This window comes from Rhinatrema bivittatum, chromosome 4 (genome assembly GCF_901001135.1).
Source record: "Rhinatrema bivittatum chromosome 4, aRhiBiv1.1, whole genome shotgun sequence".
Lineage (NCBI taxonomy): Eukaryota > Metazoa > Chordata > Amphibia > Gymnophiona > Rhinatrematidae > Rhinatrema > Rhinatrema bivittatum.
In genome coordinates, this window is record NC_042618.1 from 42,559,812 (window position 1) to 42,583,299 (window position 23,488).

Sequence of the window (23,488 nt, forward strand, 5' to 3'; positions counted from 1 at the left end):
CAATGCTGGGTTCAACAGGTGGTTACAACTACACATTGTGAGATTGCCTATTGGTGGCACAGGCCCACTGTCCCCTCCATGGTTGACGTGTTCACTAGAATTGATAGAGTTTGTTACATGGGAAAAATAACTGCTATGAAAAATTATCACTTGGCTAGTTTTCAGAAAATATAACACCCATATCTACAATGGAGAACTACAGAAGCATTGCGATTTTTTAGGGTGGGGTGGGTGTGATCAGGGTTTGTAGAGATTCTTGTGCAATCAATATTGGTGGGGTGGGAGGGGGGAGGCGTATATAAAACTTGTAACCTGGGATGCTGGGATGATTATGTTATTGTTCATGGTTGATTATTGTGTATTGTATTCATCTATTTTTCTCTGTTGTGTTTGTGCTATGCATTCTACTGGTTAATAAAATTTCAATAAAAAAAAAAATACTTCTGATAACCCACTAAGCCCCAGAAGTATGATCCCTTTGTTATAGTACTTCCACAAATATTAGGGTTCTGGGCCAATCTCAACATAGCATTTCAATCGTTTACTTGCTTACTGAATCCTCCTCAAGTGTGGCAGAAGTTTAATGCAGTTGAAGACCATTATAATTTGCTGTTTAATACAAAACACATGTATGTTATCAGTAGTCTAATATCAAAGACACTTCCCAGATCAGTGCACATTTTATTTTGCACAGGATTTGTGAAGGGCTACTACTCTATTAGATTGGCTCTAGCTATTTGTTTTTATTGAAACCAGCAAGAATTTGATGTAACAAGAATCCCTTAGGACAAATGCAACAATGGAACTGGTTTACATTTAGTTTATCCTAGCTGCTAGTAAAGAAAACAAAATGGAAAAGCAAGTTTGCTTACTGTTAACAGCATTTTCCATAGATTGCAGGATAAATGGAGAAATTACCGTATTTTTCACTCCATAAGATGCACTTTTTTTCCCCCAAAAGTGGGGGGGGAAATGTATGTGCGTCTTAAGGAGCGAATATAAAAAAAAAACAAACCCTAAAAATCTAACAAATGGCGCCGATGGCCCTTTGCCCTTACTATGTCACTGGGGCCGACCAATGGCAGCGGTAGCCCCTGTGACATAGTAAGGGCAAAGGGCCGTCGGCGCCATTTTGATTACTGGCAGCAGACGGCCCAAGTCCAGGAGATCGCTCCCGGACCGCACCTGGACCCCCGCTGGACCACCATGGACTTTTGGCAGGTCTTGGGGGGGGGGGGGGCAGGGGGGTGGGGGTTAATTAATTAAAGGATTGGGATGGGGGGGGGGGGGTTTGGTGGGTTCCCAGAGAAAGATAAAAGGTTTCTGATCTGGGGAGTGGACCGAAATGGCCATCCCCAGACTTGAAAATAAAATGGGGAGAAAAAAAATGTTTGCCCTCCCCTAATTTGCTCCATAAGGCGCACAGATGCCCGGGGACAGAGCCAGTTTAGCACAATTTTTTTTATTTTTTTTTTTTTTTAATTTTCCCCCTCTGAATCCTAGGGGCGTCTTATGCGAAAAATACGGTACTTACCTGATAATTTCGTTTTCCTTAGTATAGACAAATGTACTCAGGACCAGTGGGTTTATGCTTCCCTGCCAGCAGATGGAGACAGTGCAAGCTGATGTCACAGTATATATAACTCTGCAGTGACCCCAGCCTGCCAGTATTCTCTTCAAAAGCAACTGTGGACAGACTAGCAAAAAACTTGATTAAAAACGTGATTAAAAATAGGTAAACAGAACTGTATTCAACCAACCATAAACACTGAACTCACATAAGATTTTAGGTACTCCAAGCTAGGGATTCAGAGCCCCACAGGAGGACTATTGACACACACATGCTGTAGCCAAGGGCGGGAAGCTGAGTCCATCTGTCTACACTAAGGAAAACAAAATTATCAGGGAAGTAACTTCTCCATTTCCTAGGGTGTAGACAGATGGACTCAGGACCAGTGAGTTCTACCAAAGCTACTCCAACAAGGTGGGAGGCTGCCCACGGTCTAGTCAACACTGCCCATGCAAAGCCTGCATTCTCCCGGGCCTGCACATTCAGACGATAAAACCTGGAAAAGTGTGTAAGGAGGATCACATTTCAGCTCGGCAAATATCTACAAGAGACAGGCTAACCTCTGCCCATGACACTGCCTGAGCTCTAGCGGAATGAGCCCTAACCTGAGTAAGCAAAGACTTTCCAGCATCCACATGTGTGGCCGTGACCACCTCCTTAATCCAATGAGCTACGGTAGCCCGCGAAGCCAGAGCGTCCTGCTTACTTCCCCCATGGAGAACAAACAGGTGATCAGGCTTTCAAAAAGACTGAGAGACCTCCAGATATCACACAAGATGCTTAATATCCAAGGAGCGCAAAAAGCGAAACTTCTCCACATCCATGACCTTAACCAGGGATGGCAAGGAGATGGACTGACTTGAATGAAAGTCCGAGACTGCCTTGGGCAAGAAGGATGGAACAGAATGCAGCTGTAACACCCCCGGAGTCACCTGAAGGAACAGTTCCCAGCAAGACAAGGCCTGCAGGTCAGAAATACGACACGCAGAACATATAGCCACCAGTAACACAGCCTTCAAAGTCAACAACAGCAAGGAAAGGCTACAAAGTGGTTGGAATGTAGGGCCCGCCAAGAAATCCAGCACAAATTAAGACTCTATAATGGAACCGGTAACCTCAAGGGAGGCCTAAGGTGCTTCACTCCCTCCAAAAAAAAAAAAAAAAAGGGCCACATCAGGAGGACACAAGAAATACCATTCACTAGGCCTCTGAAACAGGAATTAAGGGCCAAGTGTTTATTCAAACCATCCTGCAAAAAGTCCAGAATGAGAGGGATCTTAACTGAACGAGGAACACCACCACGCTCTTCACATGAGGCCTCAAAAACTCTCCAAACCCACATATAAGCCAAGGAAGTGAAGAATTTGCAAGCCCGCAGTAAAGTGGCAATCACCGCAGAGGAATGACCAAGCTTTAACATGCGAGCCTTCTCAGGGGCCAAACCATAAGACAGAAGAGAGTTGGATCCTCATGAAGAACCGGTCCCTGCTGAAGCAGATCCATGTGTAGTGGAAGACGAAGGGGGGGCCTCCACCAGGAGTCATCACAAATCCGCATACCACGGATGCCTGGGCCAGTACAGCGCCACCGGGAGTACTAGCCCCCTGTGGCCTTCAATCTTGAGAATTATCCTGCCCAGCAAGTGCCACGTAGGAAAGGCATAAAGCAATCTGTCTTCCAGACAGATTGTACAACATCTATTCCCAGGGGCTACAGAACTCTCCTGCAACTATAGAAGCGAGAAACCTTCGCGTTTTGAAAAGTCGCCAGCAGGTCTAGGAACGGAAGGCCCCAGCGATCCACAATCATCTGAAATGCCTCGGCTAACACCACCTACTCTCCTGGGTCCAGACTCTCCCTGCTGAGGAAGTCCACTCTTATGTTGTCTTTTCCTGCTATGTGAGAGGCCAAGATCATCTGTAAATGACCTTCTGCCCATTCCATTAGCTGGTCTATTTCCTGCGACACTTACTGGCTCTTGGTTCCTCCCTGATGAACGATATAGGCCACTGTCGTTGCATTGTCTGACATCATGTGAACCACTTGATTCCACAGCCTGTGGCTGAACTGCAAGCATGCCAGCCATACCATCCAGGCCTCCAGGCGATTGATGTTTCCGCAAGAATCTTCAGCTTCCAGTGCTTCTGGACCATAAACTTCAGATAGTGAGCCCCCAAACTGTGCAGACTCACATCTGTCATGCTCTTGTCCTCTCCAGGCCGGAGAGGACAAGAGAACTCCCTTTTTCAGATGATCTTCCTGCAACCACCATTGGATGCGGGAGCAGATTTCCATCAGCAAGTGGAGACGAACTGCATAATTCTGAGACTGCAGGTTCCAACGAGATAGAGAGCACCCTTGCCCATGGCAGCACTTCCAGGGTAGCTGCCATCAAGCTGACTACCTGATAGTAGGACCACACCATCAGGCTTATGGTGTTCATCAACTGACGCACTTGAGACATCAAGCCCTGGATCCGAACTTCCGGTAGGAAAACTCTGTCCTGTCCCGTGTTGAACCGGATCCCCAGATACTCCAACTGGGATGGTTGAAAATTGTTCTTGGTTAGGTTCACCACCCAACCGAGCTCCTGCAATAAGAAGATCACCTTGTATGTCACCAGACAGCTCTTTTCCTGAGACTTGGCTCGAATCAGCCAGTCGTCCAAATATAGGTGCACCAAGATTCCTTCTTTTAGTAAGGCTGCTGCTACCACCATAATCTTGGAAAATGTTCTGGGAGCCGTGGCTAGACCAAAAGGCAGCACCCGAAACTGATAATGGCGTCCCAACACTGCAAAGCGTCCCATCTGAGTTCCAATCAGATGGGAATAAGAATGTAAGCCTCTGACAGATCCAAGGTGGTCAGAAATTCCCCCGAATGCACCGCCATTATTACAGAGCGTATGGTTTCCATTCGAAAATGAGTCACCTTCAAGTGACGATTGACCTTCTTGAGATCCAAGATGGGACAAAAGGAGCCCTCCATCCTGGGCGAAACAAAATAAATAGAATATTGACTCATTCTTTCTAGATTTGTGGGCACCGGAACCACAGCCCCCAGTCTGAGGAGCCTTTGAAGTGTGAACTCCACTTCATGCTTCTTCTGCAGGGAGTGGCAAGGGGAAACCATGAAAACGTCCTGAGGAATATTACAAAATTCCAGTGCATACCCTTCGCATATCACCTCCAGAACCCACTTGTCCAACGTAATCTAGATCCATCTCCAATAAAAGAGAGAGATGCCCCCCTATTTCCTGTTCCAGAAGGTGGGTCGGCAAACCTTCATTGAGAAGCTTGGGAAAATCCACCACCCGAGTCCACTCCTCTTGGGCTGCCTGGGACGAAAAGACTAAGACCTACTCAAAGGCAGAGTCTGCTGAAAGCTCATCCCTCTGTAGGGATGAAAACGCTTGGCATCCCGGAAACAACCCCTCATACCAAAGGGACACTAACTGTTTCTTATCCTCTGGCAACCAAGGCATTGGAGACTCACCCCACTTACTGGCTTGTTTCTCCAACTCGCTCCCAAACAAGAGTGAGCCTTTAAAGGGCATCTTGGTAAGATTGGCTTTGGAAGATGTCTCAGCTGACCAATTTTGTAACCAGAGTTGACGCCTGGCCGCTATCACCGAAGCCACTCCTCTGGCTGAGGTCCGGACCAAATCACAGCCTGCGGTTGCTAAAAAGACAACAGACTCCAAAACCGCACTGGAATTCCCTCCAGACTCATCAACCTTCTGAGAGAGAAGCAGACAAGATCTCGCCACTAGGCTGCAACAGGAGGCAATCTGTAAAATTCATCACCACTGCCTCAAAAGCTTGCTTAAGAATAGTCTCAATCCTATCATGTACATCCTTCCAGGCCACTCCTCCTTCTACAGGGATAGTCATCCACTTAGACAAGGCACATACCAGAGATCCAATTTGGGAAAACGTAAACGCTCTCTCAGCTGAATCCAGGGGGTACAGGCCTTCCAATGTCCACTCCCCTTTAAAATTTGCCTCTGGGCAAATCAATTCCTGGATGGCATCCATCACCGGGAAAAAACAAGAGGCTTTACATAAGGAAACTAAAATGGGATTCTTCCTTGGCTTTGCCATAGCATTCAAACCAGGAACACCTCACTGTTTCAAGGTCTGGGAAATTAGGGCCAGAGGTTCATCTCTATGAAACAACCACAACATGGTTTGATATGATTCCAGCCATGGAGGAATTTCCCCATCTGCTAGGGAATCAGGATCAACATCATCCAGATTCCTGTCGGGAACACCCACAGGGAGCAGAGGTGAGCCATGGCGCTTAAACATAGGACTGGAAGAGGAAAGAGCCACTGGCGGAGGGTCCAACCAAACAGAAATGGGGGAAGCAGAGGTCTGTGCCTGAACAAAGGCTTGTAAGCCTTGAAAAACTTCCACCCAAGAAAAAGCAGCAGGGTCCAGACCAAGCCCAGAAGGAACTGGAGCTGGTCCCATAGAACTGCCCTTGCCAGCGGAGGAGCCAATCCAGGGAGAACCAAGATCTGGTGTCCCCCCAATCAAGGCTCTGACCAACCCATCATCAGAACGGGAAGAGCCAGGCTTTGCAAAATCCAAGGAAGACATCTCTCCCTCAGCGTCTGAGCACCGCTGACACCGGTTAGAAACCAGGTCAGGCTGAGAATCCCTAATATGACAGGCAACACAAATAGGAAGATGCTTAGGCTTCTTGCTTACCGGCACGATCACTGCAATAAACATGCATCGAAATGGTTCGCACTCAAAAATGAAACGCGCCCAAAAAATAAGCGCCTAGAAGAAAGCGCTGTGAGGCGCATGCACAACCTATGCGCCAAGTTAAGCACAAAGTTTGTGCATGTAAAAAGACCACCCAAAAACTGAACACACAAGGCATGCGCAAAGCCGACATACTGCACACACAGATGGCTTATAGAGGGCAGCAGAACACACACAACAGTGCGTGAAAACGGCTGCCGCTGCTTAACACAAGGCATGAAAGAAAAAAGCCTAAGTGTGGGGCCTAGCCCACTGGGTGCCGCTCAATCTGTCAGGTTGCCCAGTTCCCCAACCCAAATGGGAGCGAACGTCAGCATGGCACACCGAGAATGGAGACAAGAGGAAGTCCTGAAACCTCTCTGTCTCTGATTTAGGTAAAACTCTGTGGGGTTTTTTCTAAACCTTACCTGAGCTCAGCGCTTACTGGCTGAGTACAGAGACAGGGGGAAAAGAGCATCTGCTGTCACTGCCACGCTCGGCCTACTACAACCGCTGCCTTTCAGCTGAACTAGCAGCTAAGTACATGCTGGGAAACCCAGCTACCAGACCAAGGCACACTTCTGAGGGACTATAGAAATCGCCTCAGGAATTCTCAACTGGGGGAAGGACCTTTAAGTATCACCACTGGAGAGCAGGGCTTTCTTTTCCTGAATTTAGAATTTCAGATTTCTCCTTTCAAAAAACTCAAAGCAATCCCCATAGGGAGATGCACGTCCACCATCTGCTGGAGACGGAGAATATTTATTTATTTATTTATTTAAGAACTTTTTTATACCGGCATTCGTAGGACACATCATGTCGTTTACAAATAACTGAGAGAGGAAAGGAAATTACAATGAACAGGGGAGGGGTTAACTGGGTGATATACAAAGAAGAGGAGAGGAGAATCAAACAGGCAGCGTTACAAAAAGAACCAATATACAAGGTTAGTTGGCATGTGCATTTGAGATATTTGGTATATGAAACTTATTTACAGTAGGACAGGGGCAGGTGCACATAAGAATGATTAAGGGGGGGGGGGGAGGGAGGGGAGGCGGGGGTAGTGGGGGTGGTGGGAACCGGGTACAAACGGTGATAGTTTTAAGGGAGAAGTTGATAGTGGTGTGGGGGTATAGGCAATAGGATAAAGGAGAGGTGGAGTGAGGTAGGAGAAAGGGGAGTGGGAGAAAGGTAGTGGGTTAGGTTGGGATCGGGTGGTTCAGGATGACATTGGTTAGGATTGGGTGGTATTGGGGTATGCTTGTTTAAAGAGCCATGTCTTGATTCCTTTTTTGAAATGGCTCAGGGACGGTTCTAAGCGGAGTTTGACAGGTAGGGAGTTCCAGAGGGTAGGGCCCGCAATGGAGAAGGCTCTATCCCTGGTAGCGGTAAGGTGCCCAACTTTAAGTGAGGGGGTTTGGAGAGTGCCGGCAAGGGAGTTTCTAGTGGGGCGATTGGCTTGACGGAATTGTGGCATGTCTTCAAGCCAGGGTGAATTGTTGTTGTATAATGTGTTATGGAGGATGGTAAGTGTTTTATATTGGGAGCGGAAGGTGATGGGGAGCCAATGGAGATCTTGGAGTATGGGAGTGATGTGGTCAGTTTTTCTGGTGTTTGTTAAGATTCTTGCCATGGCATTTTGTAGGATTTGAAGGGGTTTAGTGGTAGAGGAAGGGAGGCCTAAGAGAAGGGAGTTGCAGTAGTCGAGTTTGGTGAGTATGGTGGTTTGCATAACTGTGCGGAAGTCACAGGCGTGGAGAAGGGGCTTCAATTTTTTGAGGATTTGTAATTTGTAGAAGCCCCCTTTTAGAAGTGATTTAATGTGGGTTTTGAAGCTGAGTTGATTGTCTAGGGTGACTCCTAAATCTCTGACGCTGGGCGGTAGTGTATGAGCTTGTGAGGCGTTGAGAGTCATTTGGTGGGGTGAGTTGAGTGATTGGTTTGTGAGGATGAGGATTTCAGTTTTCGAGGTGTTAAGTGCTAGGTGGAGATTGGAGAGGAGAGAATTGATGGATGTCAGGCATGTTTCCCAGTATTGAAGGGTTTCGTTGATGGATTTTTGAATTGGAATAAGTATTTGTACGTCATCTGCGTACAAGAAGAATTTTAGTCCTAGTTTAGAGAGGAGGTGGCAGAGAGGGAGTAAGTATATATTGAAGAGGGTGGAGGATAGAGAAGAGCCTTGTGGAACCCCTTGTGTGAGGGGAATGTGTGCGGATTCAAAAGTATCAAGCTTTACTAGGTATTTACGGTGGTCAAGGTATGAGGAGAACCAGGATAGGGCTGTGTTTGAGATGCCTATCTCCGCTAAACGTGATATTAGGATTTGATGATTCACGGTATCAAAGGCGGCTGAGATATCGAGAAGGGCAAGTATATATGATTGGCCGTGGTCCATGCCTTTAAGGATGGTGTCCGTTATTGCGAATAGGAGTTTTTCGGTGCTACGGTCTTTACGAAAACCGTATTGAGTGGGGTGTAGAATATTGTTATCTTCTAGGAAATCGGTGAGTTGGGAGTTTACCACTTTTTCCATGATTTTGGATATGAAGGGCAGATTGGAAATGGGCCTGTAATTTGCAGGGTCATTGTGATCCAGGGTGGGTTTCTTTAGTAGTGGTTTCACGACGGCGAGTTTAATGGCAGGCTGGTATCACTGCAGGATTATATATACTGTGACATCAGCTTGCTCCATCTCCATCCGCTGGCAGATGAGGATAAACCCACTGGTCCTGAGTCCATCTGTCTACAAGCTAGGAAATTAGCCATTACATGTGAGTAACATCATCCGACAGCACTGAACAAACTCATCTCTCCTAGCTAGTAGAGCTTTTAGCTCTAAGCAGCATGTGCTTGAGCTCCCTCAGGAGTGTTGCTTCGTGAGCCTTCCCTATTGATAACAGAGCTTAAGCTAGCCAGGTAGTTAAATCCCCATGGAGGCGGGTGTTTATTTAGCATGGCTAATTCATCCTGCCATCTACATGATATGCAAACTTGCTTTATTCATCAATAAGAATCCTAAATTACAATGTGTGATGGTAAATGGAACTCTCTCTGAAGAGAGAGCGGTTTTAAGTGGTGTACAGCAAGTATCGGTGTTGGGACCGGTCCTGTTCAATATCTTCATGAGCGACATTGCAGACGGGATAGAAGGTAAGGTTTGTCTTTTTGCGGATGACACTAAGATCTGCAACAGAGTGGACACGCCGGAAGGAGTGGAGAGAATGAGATGGGATTTAAGGAAGCTGGAAGAGTGGTCGAAGATATGGCAGCTGAGATTCAATGCCAAGAAGTGCAGAGTCATGCATATGGGGAGTGGAAATCCAAATGAATTGTATTCGATGGGGGGAGAAAGGCTGATGTGCACGGAGCAGGAGAGAGACCTTGGGGTGATGGTGTCTAATGATCTGAAGTCGGCGAAACAATGTGACAAGGTGATAGCTAAAGCCAGAAGAATGCTGGGCTTCATAGAGAGAGGAATATCGAGTAAGAAAAGGGAAGTGATTATCCCCTTGTACAGGTCCTTGGTGAGGCCTCACCTGGAGTACTGTGTTCAGTTCTGGAGACCATATCTCCAAAGAGACAGAGACAGGATGGGGGCGGTCCAGAGAAGGGCGATCAAAAAGGTGGAGGGTCTTCATCGAATGACTTATGAGGAGAGATTGAAGAATCTAAATATGTACACCCTGGAGAAAAGGAGGAGCAGAGGTGATATGATACAGACTTTCAGACACTTGAAAGGTTTTAATGATCCAAAGTCAATGACAAACCTTTTCCGTCGGAAAAAATCAACAGAACCAGAGGTCACGATTTGAAGCTCCAGGGAGGAAGACTCAGAACCAATGTCAGGAGGTATTTCTTCACGGAGAGGGTGGTGGATGCCTGGAATGCCCTTCCGGAGGAAGAGGACTTCAAAGGGGCATGGGATAAACACTGTGGATCCATAAAGTCTAGAGGACATGAATGAAGAGTGGGTGGCTCGCGGGAATGACGGCTACTACCTGGAGATAATACCTTATTCAATAATCACACACACGGTTAATGCGACTCCAACATTGCTCTAAGCTTCAACGGCAAGAGGAAATGTGGAAAAAAGGTTTTGCATTCACAAAAAAGCGGGGAGTAGCTTGCTTGTTATGGTGGTTACTACCCCAAACCAAATAAGCCTGATACTTCACTTTCAATGCATATCCAGCATAGCTCTCTGCTTCAACGGCAGGGGGAATGAAGAAAAGTGGATCTATATACAGACAACAACCAACAAAGACTGAATTACATAGTCTGGGTAAACAAATAAGCATGGGTGTAGCTTGCTTATTGCGGCGGTTACTACCCCTAACTAATTAAGCTAGATATTTCACTTAGATGCAGTTCCAATACTGCTCTCTACATTAATGGTGGGGGTGGAAGGAAAATAGAGCCAAAAGGTTAATAACAGCCAAGAGAAACAGATAAGTATGAGAAAAAAAAAGTGCGAACCTTGCTGGGCAGACTGGATGGGCCGTTTGGTCTTCTTCTGCCGTCATTTCTATGTTTCTATGTTAAATTAGCTATTACATGTGGAGAGTTCCAAGCTGAGGGTTGCAATAGAGAGATTAATGGTAAGCAACCTAGACACCTCCCTGAAGAGTAGACTACTGCAAAAGCAGGTTACACAAAACTGCTTGTCAAAATTTACTGTCAGTTCTTGAGAGATTGTCCAGACAGTAGTGAGACATACAGATGTGGACAGATGTCACAGTTTTGCCTGCGATGCAGTTTCCCTGTGCCAAGGTTCTGCCTACTCCACAACCTTATTTCTACCAGGGGTCTTCAGCAAGCCTTGCTCACAGCTCTGCCAGTTACCTCCTCATTGGTCACACCATGTCTCAGCCTCAGCCCTACTTAACCCAGTTTGTTCAATGCCTCAGTACCTCTTCCTTGAGTCACCTCAGCTCTCTGACCCGGCCACTCTTACCTCTCTGTTATACCTTGTCTAGGCTTGTGGCTTCCTGCCCTGCGGCCTATCTAGGCCTTCTGCCTTGCGACCTCTCACCTTGCTTTGGGGCTATTAAGTTCACTTAGAAAATAGCCACAGCTATTACTAGCAACAGTAGCATGGAATAGACTTAGTTTTTGGGTACTTTCCAGATTCTTATGGCCTGGATTGGCCACTGTTGGAAACAGGATGCTGGGCTTGATGGACCCTTGGTCTGACTCAGTATGGCATGTTCTTATGTTCTTACAGCAACTTCTGAACTGTTTCAACAATCAGTGGAAAAGCATACATGAGATTTGTTCCCCAATCAATCAGGAAAGCATCTTAAGCTAACCTGAGATTGCTGGGCAAAATTGGTCGAGTTTTCTTTTCTGACACAAATAGATTGGCCAACAACAGACCTCATAGATCAAAAAGTCTGTCGTCTGCAGATTGTTGAGGAGACCATGCGTCTGGATAAAACACTAAGGCAATCCACCAGCATGTTGGAGATCCCTCGAAGATACATGGCTTGAAGGACAATAAGACTTGTTTACTCACTGCTAAATCATTAATGCTTCCTGGTAGAGAGTTCATAATAGGAAGAATCCACTTTGAAATGAAGATATTGCCAGTAGAGAAAAGTTTCCAGTACCAGTGTAAGTCTATGGGCAGAAGCCGGAGTTCTGATGTCAGGACCTGCAATTGGGATTTATGGACAGACAACATGCATTGCACACACAAAGCATTATGTTCCCAAAAATGTTTTCTGTCCTGAAAGCATTTGTGTGTGCATACATCATATCTAAGAGACTGCCCTGATCTCCTCAAGTTAAAATGTGTGATCAGCCTGTGCTGAACACACACATTTTCTAGCCAGCACACTTTTTTTTTTTAAACTTCCAATGCATTAGCATACCTTGGAAAGAAAGAATGACCAGCACTTAATTCTGCCATCTACTCAGAACATTTTCTTATTAACAACCACCATGTGATCTTTGATTCAATACAATTAAACAAACAAGAGTTTTCTAGTTTACTGCAATCTTCACTGGATTATTTTTAGTCTGCTTCATCCTCAGGAAGAACATCAGATTTGACATGCAAATACTCCCGACATATAATTAAGGTAAACAAAATTTTATACGCAATTTAATTTCACCCACTGATATTTAGCAACATCCAGCTAAGCTTCTTTAAAGCATCATGGTAGCAATATTTAGTTATTGAACCAGTTTAACATGTTGTTCTCCAATTACATGGAATAAGCCTCCTGCATTATGCAACACTAAGCCGATCAAATCCTTAAACTGAAGCAACCCCTTATCCTACCTTTGTGTGTTCCTCAGACAATATATTTCCCACAGCTAAAACTACAACTACCTCTAGGTTTTTAACATATTTTCTTTGATAGGCCAGTCTAAACCAAGGCTTATGGGCAGAGACAAGTTCTGATTGAGCTGGAAGCCCAAAAGATCAAAAGGAAACTGCAATCAAAATGTATACGAAGAAGATTGAGTGATATTGCAATTCTGGCATGCAATGGTTCAAAATGAACTGTGAACACAACTGGTATCTAATGGAAAAACTATCAAATAAGCAAGTCAATACAGCTGAACAAAACAGCATGAAGGATCAGTAATTAAGACTAAAGCACTTACAACTGATGCTACTGATTCCAACTTTTAAATTCTTCCAATTCAACTATTAGTCTGTATAGTACTATGTGTACTTTTCTGTTTAACACATCTGCCCAGAACATAAGCTGTGCAATAATGCTCATGGCATTAATATACATCTCTTCCACCTTTGGGAAAAAACGACTCAGAAGCCAATCTACTACAGTGTTTTAACACTATTGTGCAATTTAAACAACTGTGTAAATTGATCATAGGCAATTAACACACATGAACAGTGAGGTTAACATATGTAAACTAGCAAGTGATTGTTTTACAACAAAATCTACAGCAATGAGATGCAAAATTATGCAAAATAGCTCATTATCTATTAGCACTGAAAAAAATATAAGCATTAAGCCATACTAATGCAAAAAAAAAAAAAAAAGCTTCAGGGAGTTGTAATTAAATGTTTGTGTTACAGTGACTGCTCGAATGCGTGTACTTGCACAAATGTACTTTACCATCTATAGTTAACGCATGCCTCCATGTCAGCATTCAATACATGCATTAAAAAACTGCTTATGTGCAGTAACAGCCAATGTTAATGCAGTTTAGTATATCAACTTCTTAGTGAAAGGTGTTTCTTTGGTAATTTTCCAGATGACAGGTTATACCGGCAACTAAAATTCAGCACCTGATACCTGACCCAGAACAAAGAAGCAACCGCCAGTGCCAGAGCGCCACTGCTGCAGGGTCACATTAGAGAGGGGTTGGCAGAAAGGAAAGGGGTGGGAGGATGCTGGTAAGAGGAAAGAGGAAAGCAAAGAAAGTCAAAACATAATAAAATTAAAGCATAACAAATGGGTAAGAAAAGAAAAAAAACTCTTTCCTGTTGACTAAAATATTAAGCTTGAGGCTTACATTTTCAAAAATGTTTTCCACTGCTGACTGGAATTTTACCATCATTTTATTAAGATGGTTTGTGTCTATTAAGACGGAGTAGTAGCCAAATTTTTTAAAAGATCCAGAAAAACAAAAGTAACAGAAGATGGCACATTCATAAGAAAAGTAACAGACAAAAAACTAATTTTGCCATTTAAAATGTGTTCTGTAACCCAACCTGAACACTGAATTAAACAAAAATGTAAAAAAACAGATTCAATTTATATATATATATATATTTTTTTTTTTATTTTTTTTTTTTATTATTTTTTATTTATTTTTTTTTTTACACACAAATGTGGAAATATACATGCCATACACACCTGGTTGCCCTCTAGCAACCAGATGTGGGACTTTGCCACTCCCTAACATACTCAGTACAGGCCTGCAGCATTACCAGCGTGTACATGAAAGCTCTCTTGGTGTACACCAAGCATTAAATAACCATTAATTAAAATGTTATATTCTCTTTCTAGAAGATGTGTGTAATGCTCTGCTTTAGCACTACATACCTAGCTATGGTGACAATTTCAGCCTCCTGCCAGATTAACAGGTGCTTTTTATTTTTTTGGCACCAACCAAATAGGAGATCTCCCTGCAAGCCTCTACTGCAGAGGCCCGGACACCAACGAAACGTGAGTGCTGGGAGAGAGTGCAAGAAAGCCAAGAGAGAGTGCAAGAGAGCTGCAGTGGTGGCTGCCGAAAATTCTATTGAAACAAAGGACTTGTGTGAGGTGTAAGTGACTGATAACCTCTGATCATGATCACCTCTCCCCCACCAGCCTGAGACCCTCGGCCTGCATCCCACCACCTCCGACTATCAGCCTGCCTCCCACCAGCACGTCTGACCTCTCGCCAGGTCCTCACGGTCTACCCTCTACATTCACCGGTTGCGGACAGTGGGTCGGTGCCCGACAGAGTGCGTCCTGCCGGTATCCGCAGATCTCAAAACAAAGGCCTCATAGAAATCCCGACCATAAAAAATTCTCATCTAATGCAAACTAGTGAAAGAGCAATTTCAGTTGCTGGACCAAAACTATGGAACACCATATGCCAGAGGAACTGCAAACAATTACAGATGATAAAAAATTTAAGAGCGAATTGAAGACTTGGCTATTCAAAAATGCCTCCAATCCAACATGAGCCAGACAACCAAACATGTACTGATCATTAGCCCCCACCCCTAACCCATCTATAAACCGATAAATCCACTAATATTTTCCTAAACTGGTCTATCCTTGAAATGCAGCCTGTCTCTAAATGTTCTCCTAGTTTACTATTTGCACGTAGGTCTACCTCTGTTTTCATTATTTATTTATGAGTGTCAAACCTGTACACTTATAAACTAGTGATTCTCACATGGAATGACAGTATATAACACACATAAATAAATACATATTCTTGGATTTGGGAGCTGGGATCCAACACCAATAGCCTTCATTCACAGCTACAGGAGAATCTTTCCATTATTTTATATTCCCTCCCAGCTCATGAGGCACAGTCGTTGCAGCAACAGTCCTTGACCAAGTACCAGGCACCAGAGCTCCTCCTTCATTTCCGGACCCTAAAATCGGCTATTAGGTGTTGCCATTATATGATGAGTTAGGTGGGTGGGGGGAAAGACACTCCCCTACCAGGGCCTGCAAACACTGCTTCCCCAGCATTCTCAGGCCCGACAAACCTGAGAGGGGGAAGATCTGACCTGGAAATCAAACCCAGGTTCTCCACATGGCAGTACATAGTGCAACTGAGATGGCCCTGACAAGCTCATTTAAAAATCATATACCTATATCTAGCTCTTCAGGACCAGAGTTGGCCACCCCTGTTCTAAGGGAATAAAGTTGCTTTAGATACTATATACAGTAGAGATGTGAATCGGAACTGATATCGGATCCGATTCTGGTTCCGATTCACATCTATAGAGATGTGAATCGGAACTGATATCGGATCCGATATCAGTTCCGATTCACATCTCTAATATACAGTAAAAGAGCACAAGGTTTTGTAGAGATAATCTGCCCTGTATTTCACCAAATTATACGCAACTTTGCAAGACAAGTGGTTATGAAGCAATCAAGAATTAAGCTTATTTTTCTTTAAAATTACCATAGTGTAAAGCTACACTGCTTAGCAGTTAAAGCACTTACTTTTCACTGCTATGAATGGAGAGTCAAGGTCCTAACTGAAATGAATTTGGTGACCTAGAATCAGTTTTAGGCATAAAGAGATGACAAATGTCTACCAAAGCTAAAGGGCTCCATTTCCAAGGGGTTTTTCTGCATAGGCACAGAATGTGATAAATAGGACAAAAGGACCCTAAGATTATATTAGAGTGACACTAAGCACTTCCCAGCCCTGACGTGGCAGGCCTCTAAACGTAAGGGTCAATAATCTCAGTAACATAAATCATTCAAGATTTCAGAGGATAAGAAACTCAGGGTTTAAGATGGGTGGGCAGAATTGTTCCCAAGAGGTAATTTCCTGGGAGTGGGAGACACTTTAATGAAGAGGAATGGCATCCAGACTTTTATCAATTTATATAACTTTTTTAGCCATGCAGTATTCTTAATCTTACTTGTATTCTTCAGGCACAGTACAAACTACTATGTCCAAAAAAACTGGTTGATACTTTTGTGTGCCTTACTTTACCTTAAATTCCTCCTAGCAGGGATTTTCAATTTATTGAAACATTATATGTACCTGCCATACACAATTCCATATATCTTCCAGAATGCCTTACTAGTATTCTATTATTGCCTCAACCCAGTAAAATCTGCATAACGCACCTTTTCAGATTGATTTCTGTTTCAGGGCAATAATTTGGACAATAAAAACACTACTTACAAGGCTATACATGATAGAAAGTATGTGCAATCAGGGTTCTGCTGTCTAAAGCTGTCTTTGTGTGTTTGAAAACATAATAAAAAGATATACAATTCTAATCCTGTAATAACCTGCAGAAGCACAATATGGATCAGAAAACAAAAACAAACAAAATGTAGGCAATATAGAAGATCATACTTTCATCATCTATATTAATATGACAGGCCTAAGCACTGCTCTCTATCTTGCTGACTAAATCATTTTAGTTTTTTTATTAAGAATTCATATGCTTATGTCAATACACATTTTTAAATAAATTCACATATCCATTACATACCCCATTTTCAATCCGCTTCTCTGCAGGTACATTAACTCCATTTTTTTTATTTCTTTGATCTTGGTTTTGGCGGCCAGCTAAAAAGAAAAAAAGACTTAATTATCTTTATGAACCACATATAATTTCATTTTCAAGTTTAGAAATTCTGTATTGCATTTATATAGTATTGACAGTGTACAGAGGCCAGCAGAAGATAAGCCACAATTATACTGTTTCTTCCCCAAATAGCATGCAATCCATGTTTGAGTATGACAAGGTTCAACATTATCCTCAAGGTCAAACGCTAGTTAGTAAAGAGGGGATCACACCAGTACCTTCCACCAGTATGCTGCACAGCCTACTGTTATCTGTACAGCATTTAAAAGAAAAAGGGATAACCTTTTATGGGTTACTAAATTTACTGTACTTGACCTTCAACAAGTAAAAAGCAGTGAGTTTTCATCTATCATCCTTCTCGTTGCATCGTAAACACTCCGTAGGTCAATTATATATCGCATATACTAAGGTTCCAAGCCTGGCAGATATTTGGATAGTAGGAAAATCCACACATATGGTATCTTTGATACATCCCCCCTTATCATGATTCAACTAACTCCACAGCACACTTGGACCACACTGGCCCCTAGACTGGATATCTGCCATCAAGTAACATGGCTGGTCACATCAATTATTCAAGCCAAATTATTGAATGCATGCTAATTTGGCATTCGTTTGTGCTATCTTATTTGGGAATCTGTTTGAACAAAGTATATCAGCCTCAAAGTTTAATATATACAGTACAAACATAACGTATCTTATGGTGTAGAAACAGTGATGCTTGACTCAAAGGCTGCTTTGTTTCTTGAACAAAAGATGGGAATGCAATGGGATAATGTGACACATAGGCTTATCAAAATGGAGGCTGGGCGATATCATTGGTCTGCAGATAATCATTTTGGTATTCAGCTAAATGCTTATCGCTGTTGAATTATTTTTTGTACAATCTGTATTAGGTGAGATATTTTTTTCCCCAAAGCAACATTTTTAATTCAGTATGCCCTGAATTTAGTGACCTGGTAGAAAGGCTGAATAACCAACCTATTTATTCTTCTAAACTTCAAACCTATGAAGGAGTGTTGTCAGCCCTGTTTAAGTAATCCTTAAACAAACTGGACTTCAGAATTTAAATACTACGTTTGCAAATTTTAGCATATGCTATTTTTCACTTGTAAGCCTAGTTTTAAATTTATTTATATTTATTTAAAACTCAGTTTCTCTGTTGTAAGAATGAAACCAATAAAAATCATTTGAACATAAAACTTTTTTATACCAAGGTTCGTTTGAACATCACATTGTTTTACAAAGAACAGATAGCAAAACGATAAGAGTGTGAGGAAAAGGAGTTACATCGAAACTATTGAAAGAACGAGTTACAATTTCAACATCAATAATAGTTAGGAATTTAGTGGAAATATAAGGGAGAGAAAAAGGAACAAGAAATAAAACTTTGTACATTAGAAGATATGTAAGAATTTTAGAGGTAGGCAGAAGGGTTTGGTGGAGAGAGGGTGTTATGTAAAGGCCTGTTTGAAGAGCCAGGTATTCAATTTTTTTTTTTTATTTCTGCGTGCTGGGTTCAAGTCGAAGGTCAGGGTACACTGAGTTCCAGTTAGAGGGACCTGCAATAGAAAGTGCTTGTTCTCTGGTGGAGGTTAGATATGTATGTTTGGGTGACGGTGTGTGTAAGGTTCCAGTGTAGGAAGACCTGGTGGGTCTATTAGGGGTCTGGAAGTGGAGGGAGTTGTTAAGCCAGTGTTCGTTTTGGTTATGTAGAGTCCGGTCTTGTGTAATATAGTAAGAGTCTTACAGAGAATTCTTAAGGAGATTGGGAGCCAGTGGAGATCTTTTAGAATTGGGGTGATGTGGTCATTTTTGCGTGTGTTTGTGAGGACTCTGGCAGTGGCATTTTGCAACATTTGAAGGGGTTTAAGGGTAGATGCTGGGAGGGCAAGCAGTAGGGAGTTGCAGTAATCAATTTTGGAAAAGATTATGGTCTGGAGGATGGTTCAGAAATCATTAAGATGGAGAAGGGGTCTTAGTTTTTTTTTTTTTTAGAACATGCAATTTGTAGTAGCAGTCTCATCGTGGAGTTTCTTATACAAAATAATTAATGAACTGAAAAATCATGCACATCAGTTCAGTGATTCGACATTTAAATTAAATGGGCGATTTACAAAAAACATATGTGAAATTTATCTATACCTTTTAAAGGTACAGTTAAGGAGATTTTTTTTTGTAAAAAAAAAGCTAATAATTTCTTGATTTTTCTCACAAAAGTCACTGCAGAAGACATTTGTATTTTATGCACAAAATGAGAGAAAACATTTTATGATATCATCCCATTCCCCCTAGAGATGTCTGTGGATCAGCACATCAACTCTGTGATTTATTATTTTTATTTACATTAAAAGCATTTTGGGTTTTTTTCAAACCAAACCAAGAATGGACTAATCCTCACTCAGATTTTCTATAGGCTCTGACATTAAGAACATAAGAACATTCCATATTGGGTCAGACCAAGGGTCCATCAAGCCCAGCATCCTGTTTCCAACAGTGGCCAATCCAGGCCATAAGGACCTGGCAAGTACCCAAAAACTAAGTCTATCCCATGTTACCATTGCTAGTAATAGCGGGGGCTATTTTCTAAGTCAACTCAATTAATAGCAGGTAATGGACTTCTCCCTCCAAGAACTTATCCAATCCTTTTTTAAAACACAGCTACACCAACTGCACTAACCACATCCTCTGGCAACAAATTCCAGATTTTAATAGTGTGTTGAGTGAAAAAGAACTTTCTCCGATTAGTTTTAAATGTGCCACATGCTAACTTCATGGAGTGCCCCCTAGTCCTTCTATTATCTGAAAGAGTAAATAACCGATTCACATCTACCCGTTCTAGACCTCTCATGATTTTAAACACCTCTATCATATCCCTCCTCAGCCCGTCTCTTCTCCAAGCTGAAAAGTCCTAACCTCTTTAGTCTTTCCTCAGAGGGCAGCTGTTCCATTCCCCTTATTTTGGTAGCCCTTCTCTGTACCTTCTCCATTGTAATTATATCTTTTTTGAGATTCGGCAACCAGAATTGTACACAGTATTCAAGGTGCGGTCTCACCATGGAGCGATACAGAGGCATTATGACATTTTCCATTTTATTCACCATTCCCTTTCCAATAATTCCCAACATTGTTTGCTTTTTTGACTGCCGCAGCACACTGAACCGATTTCAATGTATTTTCCACTATGACGCCTAGATCTCTTTCTTGGGTTGTAGCACCTAATATGGAACCTAACGTTGTGTAATTATAGCATGGGTTATTTTTCCCTATATGCATCACCTTGCACTTATCCACATTACATTTCATCTGCCATTTTGATGCCCAATTTTCCAATCTCACAAGGTCTTCCTGCAATTTATCACAATCTGCTTGTGATTTAACTACCGTATTTCCACGACAATAACCCGCCCACGTATATAACCCGCCCACACACATAACCCGCAGGTTTTCCAGATTTATGAAAAAAAGTTTTAATATACCCCGCCTCCTCATATAACCCGCGGGCAGACAGGGCGCTTGTCCGAGGGGCATCGCATCCCTCGGTCATTCATTCGTTCATTTAACCGATTTCTGGTTCCATGCGAACCCCTCTGTCACAATCAGACCGTGAACACGGAGCAGTGAGAGCAGGCTGGCGGGAAGAGCCGCTTAAACCCCGGGGACCTTTGCGCGGTTTGCAGGACTTGCAAGCTTAAAGCCTGGGGAGGGGAAGGCCGTAAAGCGCCGCTCAGGTCTGGGCCAGAACCCGCGCTTCCCTCCAGCCTTACCCCCCATTGCTCCTTCCGTGCTAAGCGGCTTTTTCCCGGCAGGGCGGACGCTGCCCGCTCTCGGAGCGCACGGCCGGGCTCTCAGTCACCGACCGGAAGCTACAGCTCCGCCATGGTTGTGAGGGCGAGACAGGCGTGAAGCGCCGGGGCGGGGGGGGAGAGAGATGTTAACCGCTGCTGTAAATTTTTTCTGGATAACCCGCCCACGTTTATACCCCGCGGGGGGCATGCGGGGTAGGTAAAAACGCACATTACCCGCGGGTTATATGCGTGGAAATACGGTACTCTGAACAATTTTGTATCATCTGCAAATTTGATTATCTCACTCGTCGTATTTCTTTCCAGATCATTTATAAATATATTGAAAAGTAAGGGTCCCAATACAGATCCCTGAGGCACTCCACTGCCCACTCCCTTCCACTGAGAAAATTGTCCATTTAATCCTACTCTGTTTCCTGTCTTTTAGCCAGTTTGTAATCCATGAAAGGACATCGCCACCTATCCCATGACTTTTTACTTTTCCTAGAAGCCTCTCATGAGGAACTTTGTCAAACGCCTTCTGAAAATCCAAGTACGCTACATCTACCGGTTTACCTTTAACCACATGCTTATTAACTCCTTCAAAAAAGTGAAGCAGATTTGTGAGGCAAGACTTGCCTCGGGTAAAGCCATGCTGACTTTGTTCCATTAAACCATGTCTTTCTATATGCTCTGTGATTTTGATGTTTAGAACACTTTCCACTATTTTTCCTGGCACTGACGTCAGGCTAACTGGTCTGTAGTTTCCTGGATCGCCCCTGGAGCCCTTTTTAAATATTGGGGTTACATTAGCTATCCTCCAGTCTTCAGGTACAATGGATGATTTTAATGATAGGTTACAAATTTTTACTAATAGGTCTGAAATTTCATTTTTTAGTTCCTTCAGAACTCTGGGGTGTATACCATCCGGTCCAGGTGATTTACTACTATTCAGTTTGTCAATTAGGTCTACCACATCTAGGTTCACCGTGATTTGGTTCAGTCCATCTGAATCATTACCCATGAAAACCTTCTCCGGAACGGGTATCTCCCCAACATCCTCTTTAGTAAACACCGAAGCAAAGAAATCATTTAATCTTTCCGCGATGGCCTTATCTTCTGTTAGTGCCCCTTTAACTCCTCGATCATCTAACGGTCCAACTGACTCCCTCACAGGCTTTCTGCTTCGGATATATTTTAAAAAGTTTTTACTGTGAGTTTTTGCCTCTGCGGCCAACTTCTTTTCAAATTCTCTCTTAGCCTGTCTTATCAATGTCTTACATTTATCTTGCCAACGTTTATGCATTATCCTATTTTCTTCTGTTGGATCCTTCTTCCTGCGAAAGCCAGCAGCCATCGCACCACTGTGTGAAGTGAAGGCTATTAAACTAATGGGGTTTGGAGGACCTCTCTCAAATGGGCAAACTGGGGATGAACTGGTAAAACTGGAAATAGCGTTGACATGCACCCCTTTTAAAATCACCCAATTTATGAGGTAGAAGCAGTATTTTTTCTATTTTATTTAGATTTATATTCCACTTTTCGCACTTTTTTCAGCACTTCAAAGTGGATTACATTCAGGTACTGTAGGTATTTCCCTATCCCCATAAGGCTTACAATCTAAGGGGGTCATTTTCAGCGCACTGCGGTGCGCTGGCTGGCAGCTTTTGCACCGAATAACTACACCATAAAAGGTGTAATTATTCGGCACGAAATTAGCGGCGATAAGGGTCCTTACCTTGCGCCGCCAGCGATGTCTCCACAGCGACTGCCCCGGTGTCACCCCGACGACTCCTCTTCCAGGGCCGACTCCGCCCTGATCACCCTATCACATGCGTGATTTTAAAAGGGGTGCATGCCAACGCTATTTCCAGTTCATCCCCAGTTATGAGATAGGTCCTCCAAACCCCCCTAGTTTAATAGCCTTCACTTCCCTCAGTTAGCCCTGACCCTTAAAACCCCGCAGATCTACATAGTTTTCTTTAATTTTTAACTTACATATCATCCGTAGCAGAAGTAAAGTTCATGGCAGGAGATCTCAGCATTCATGCTGGGTTGAGTAAATATTTACGTGCAAATCTCAGGGACACATCCCAAAATGCCCATGCCCCACCCTCACCCCTTCTTAAAAACTTTTGAGATGTGCGTGCTCTGCAGGAGATACGTGCATATCTTAGCGGTTTTTAAAATCTGCTCAGCATGCATGAGCCCAACTTATTCATGCATTCCCTAATTAAAGCACTTGCCAGGCTTTTAAAATTCACCTCATTGTAAAATCCTGAAAACCCAATTGGCTGGAGTTCCCCGGGGACAAGTCTGGAAACCACTGAAAACAGCTCTTTAAATGTCTTTCCAAACCTCAGGACTATTTTACATTCCTTTTCTCTGAATTGGAGCTGATTTATACAATTAGAATGATTCTCTTCCTTGATCTTTCCCACTACGATCCATGCTTCTCACTTGGTCGGTCTTCACCACCCTCTACATTCTTGCTGTTAAGCTAACAACTCAGATTCAATACCACCAAAAGAAAAGGTGTGGCTGCAATGGAATACAACTGAGATATGCAATGACAATTATAATTAAAATCTGATTCATAAAGGTT

General features: G+C 43.2%; 1 protein-coding gene across 3 annotated transcripts in view; it reads right to left on the reverse strand.

The window, feature by feature from the left end:
- The window catches only part of PPP1R13B (protein phosphatase 1 regulatory subunit 13B), a 200,771-nt gene that overhangs the window by 112,866 nt on the left and 64,417 nt on the right, over positions 1–23,488 (reverse strand). For all 3 annotated transcript variants that reach the window (XM_029598045.1, XM_029598044.1, XM_029598043.1), the window contains exon 4: positions 17,003–17,079. In XM_029598045.1, coding sequence (XP_029453905.1) covers positions 17,003–17,079 — 77 coding nt within the window. The remainder of the gene's footprint in view (positions 1–17,002; positions 17,080–23,488) is intronic.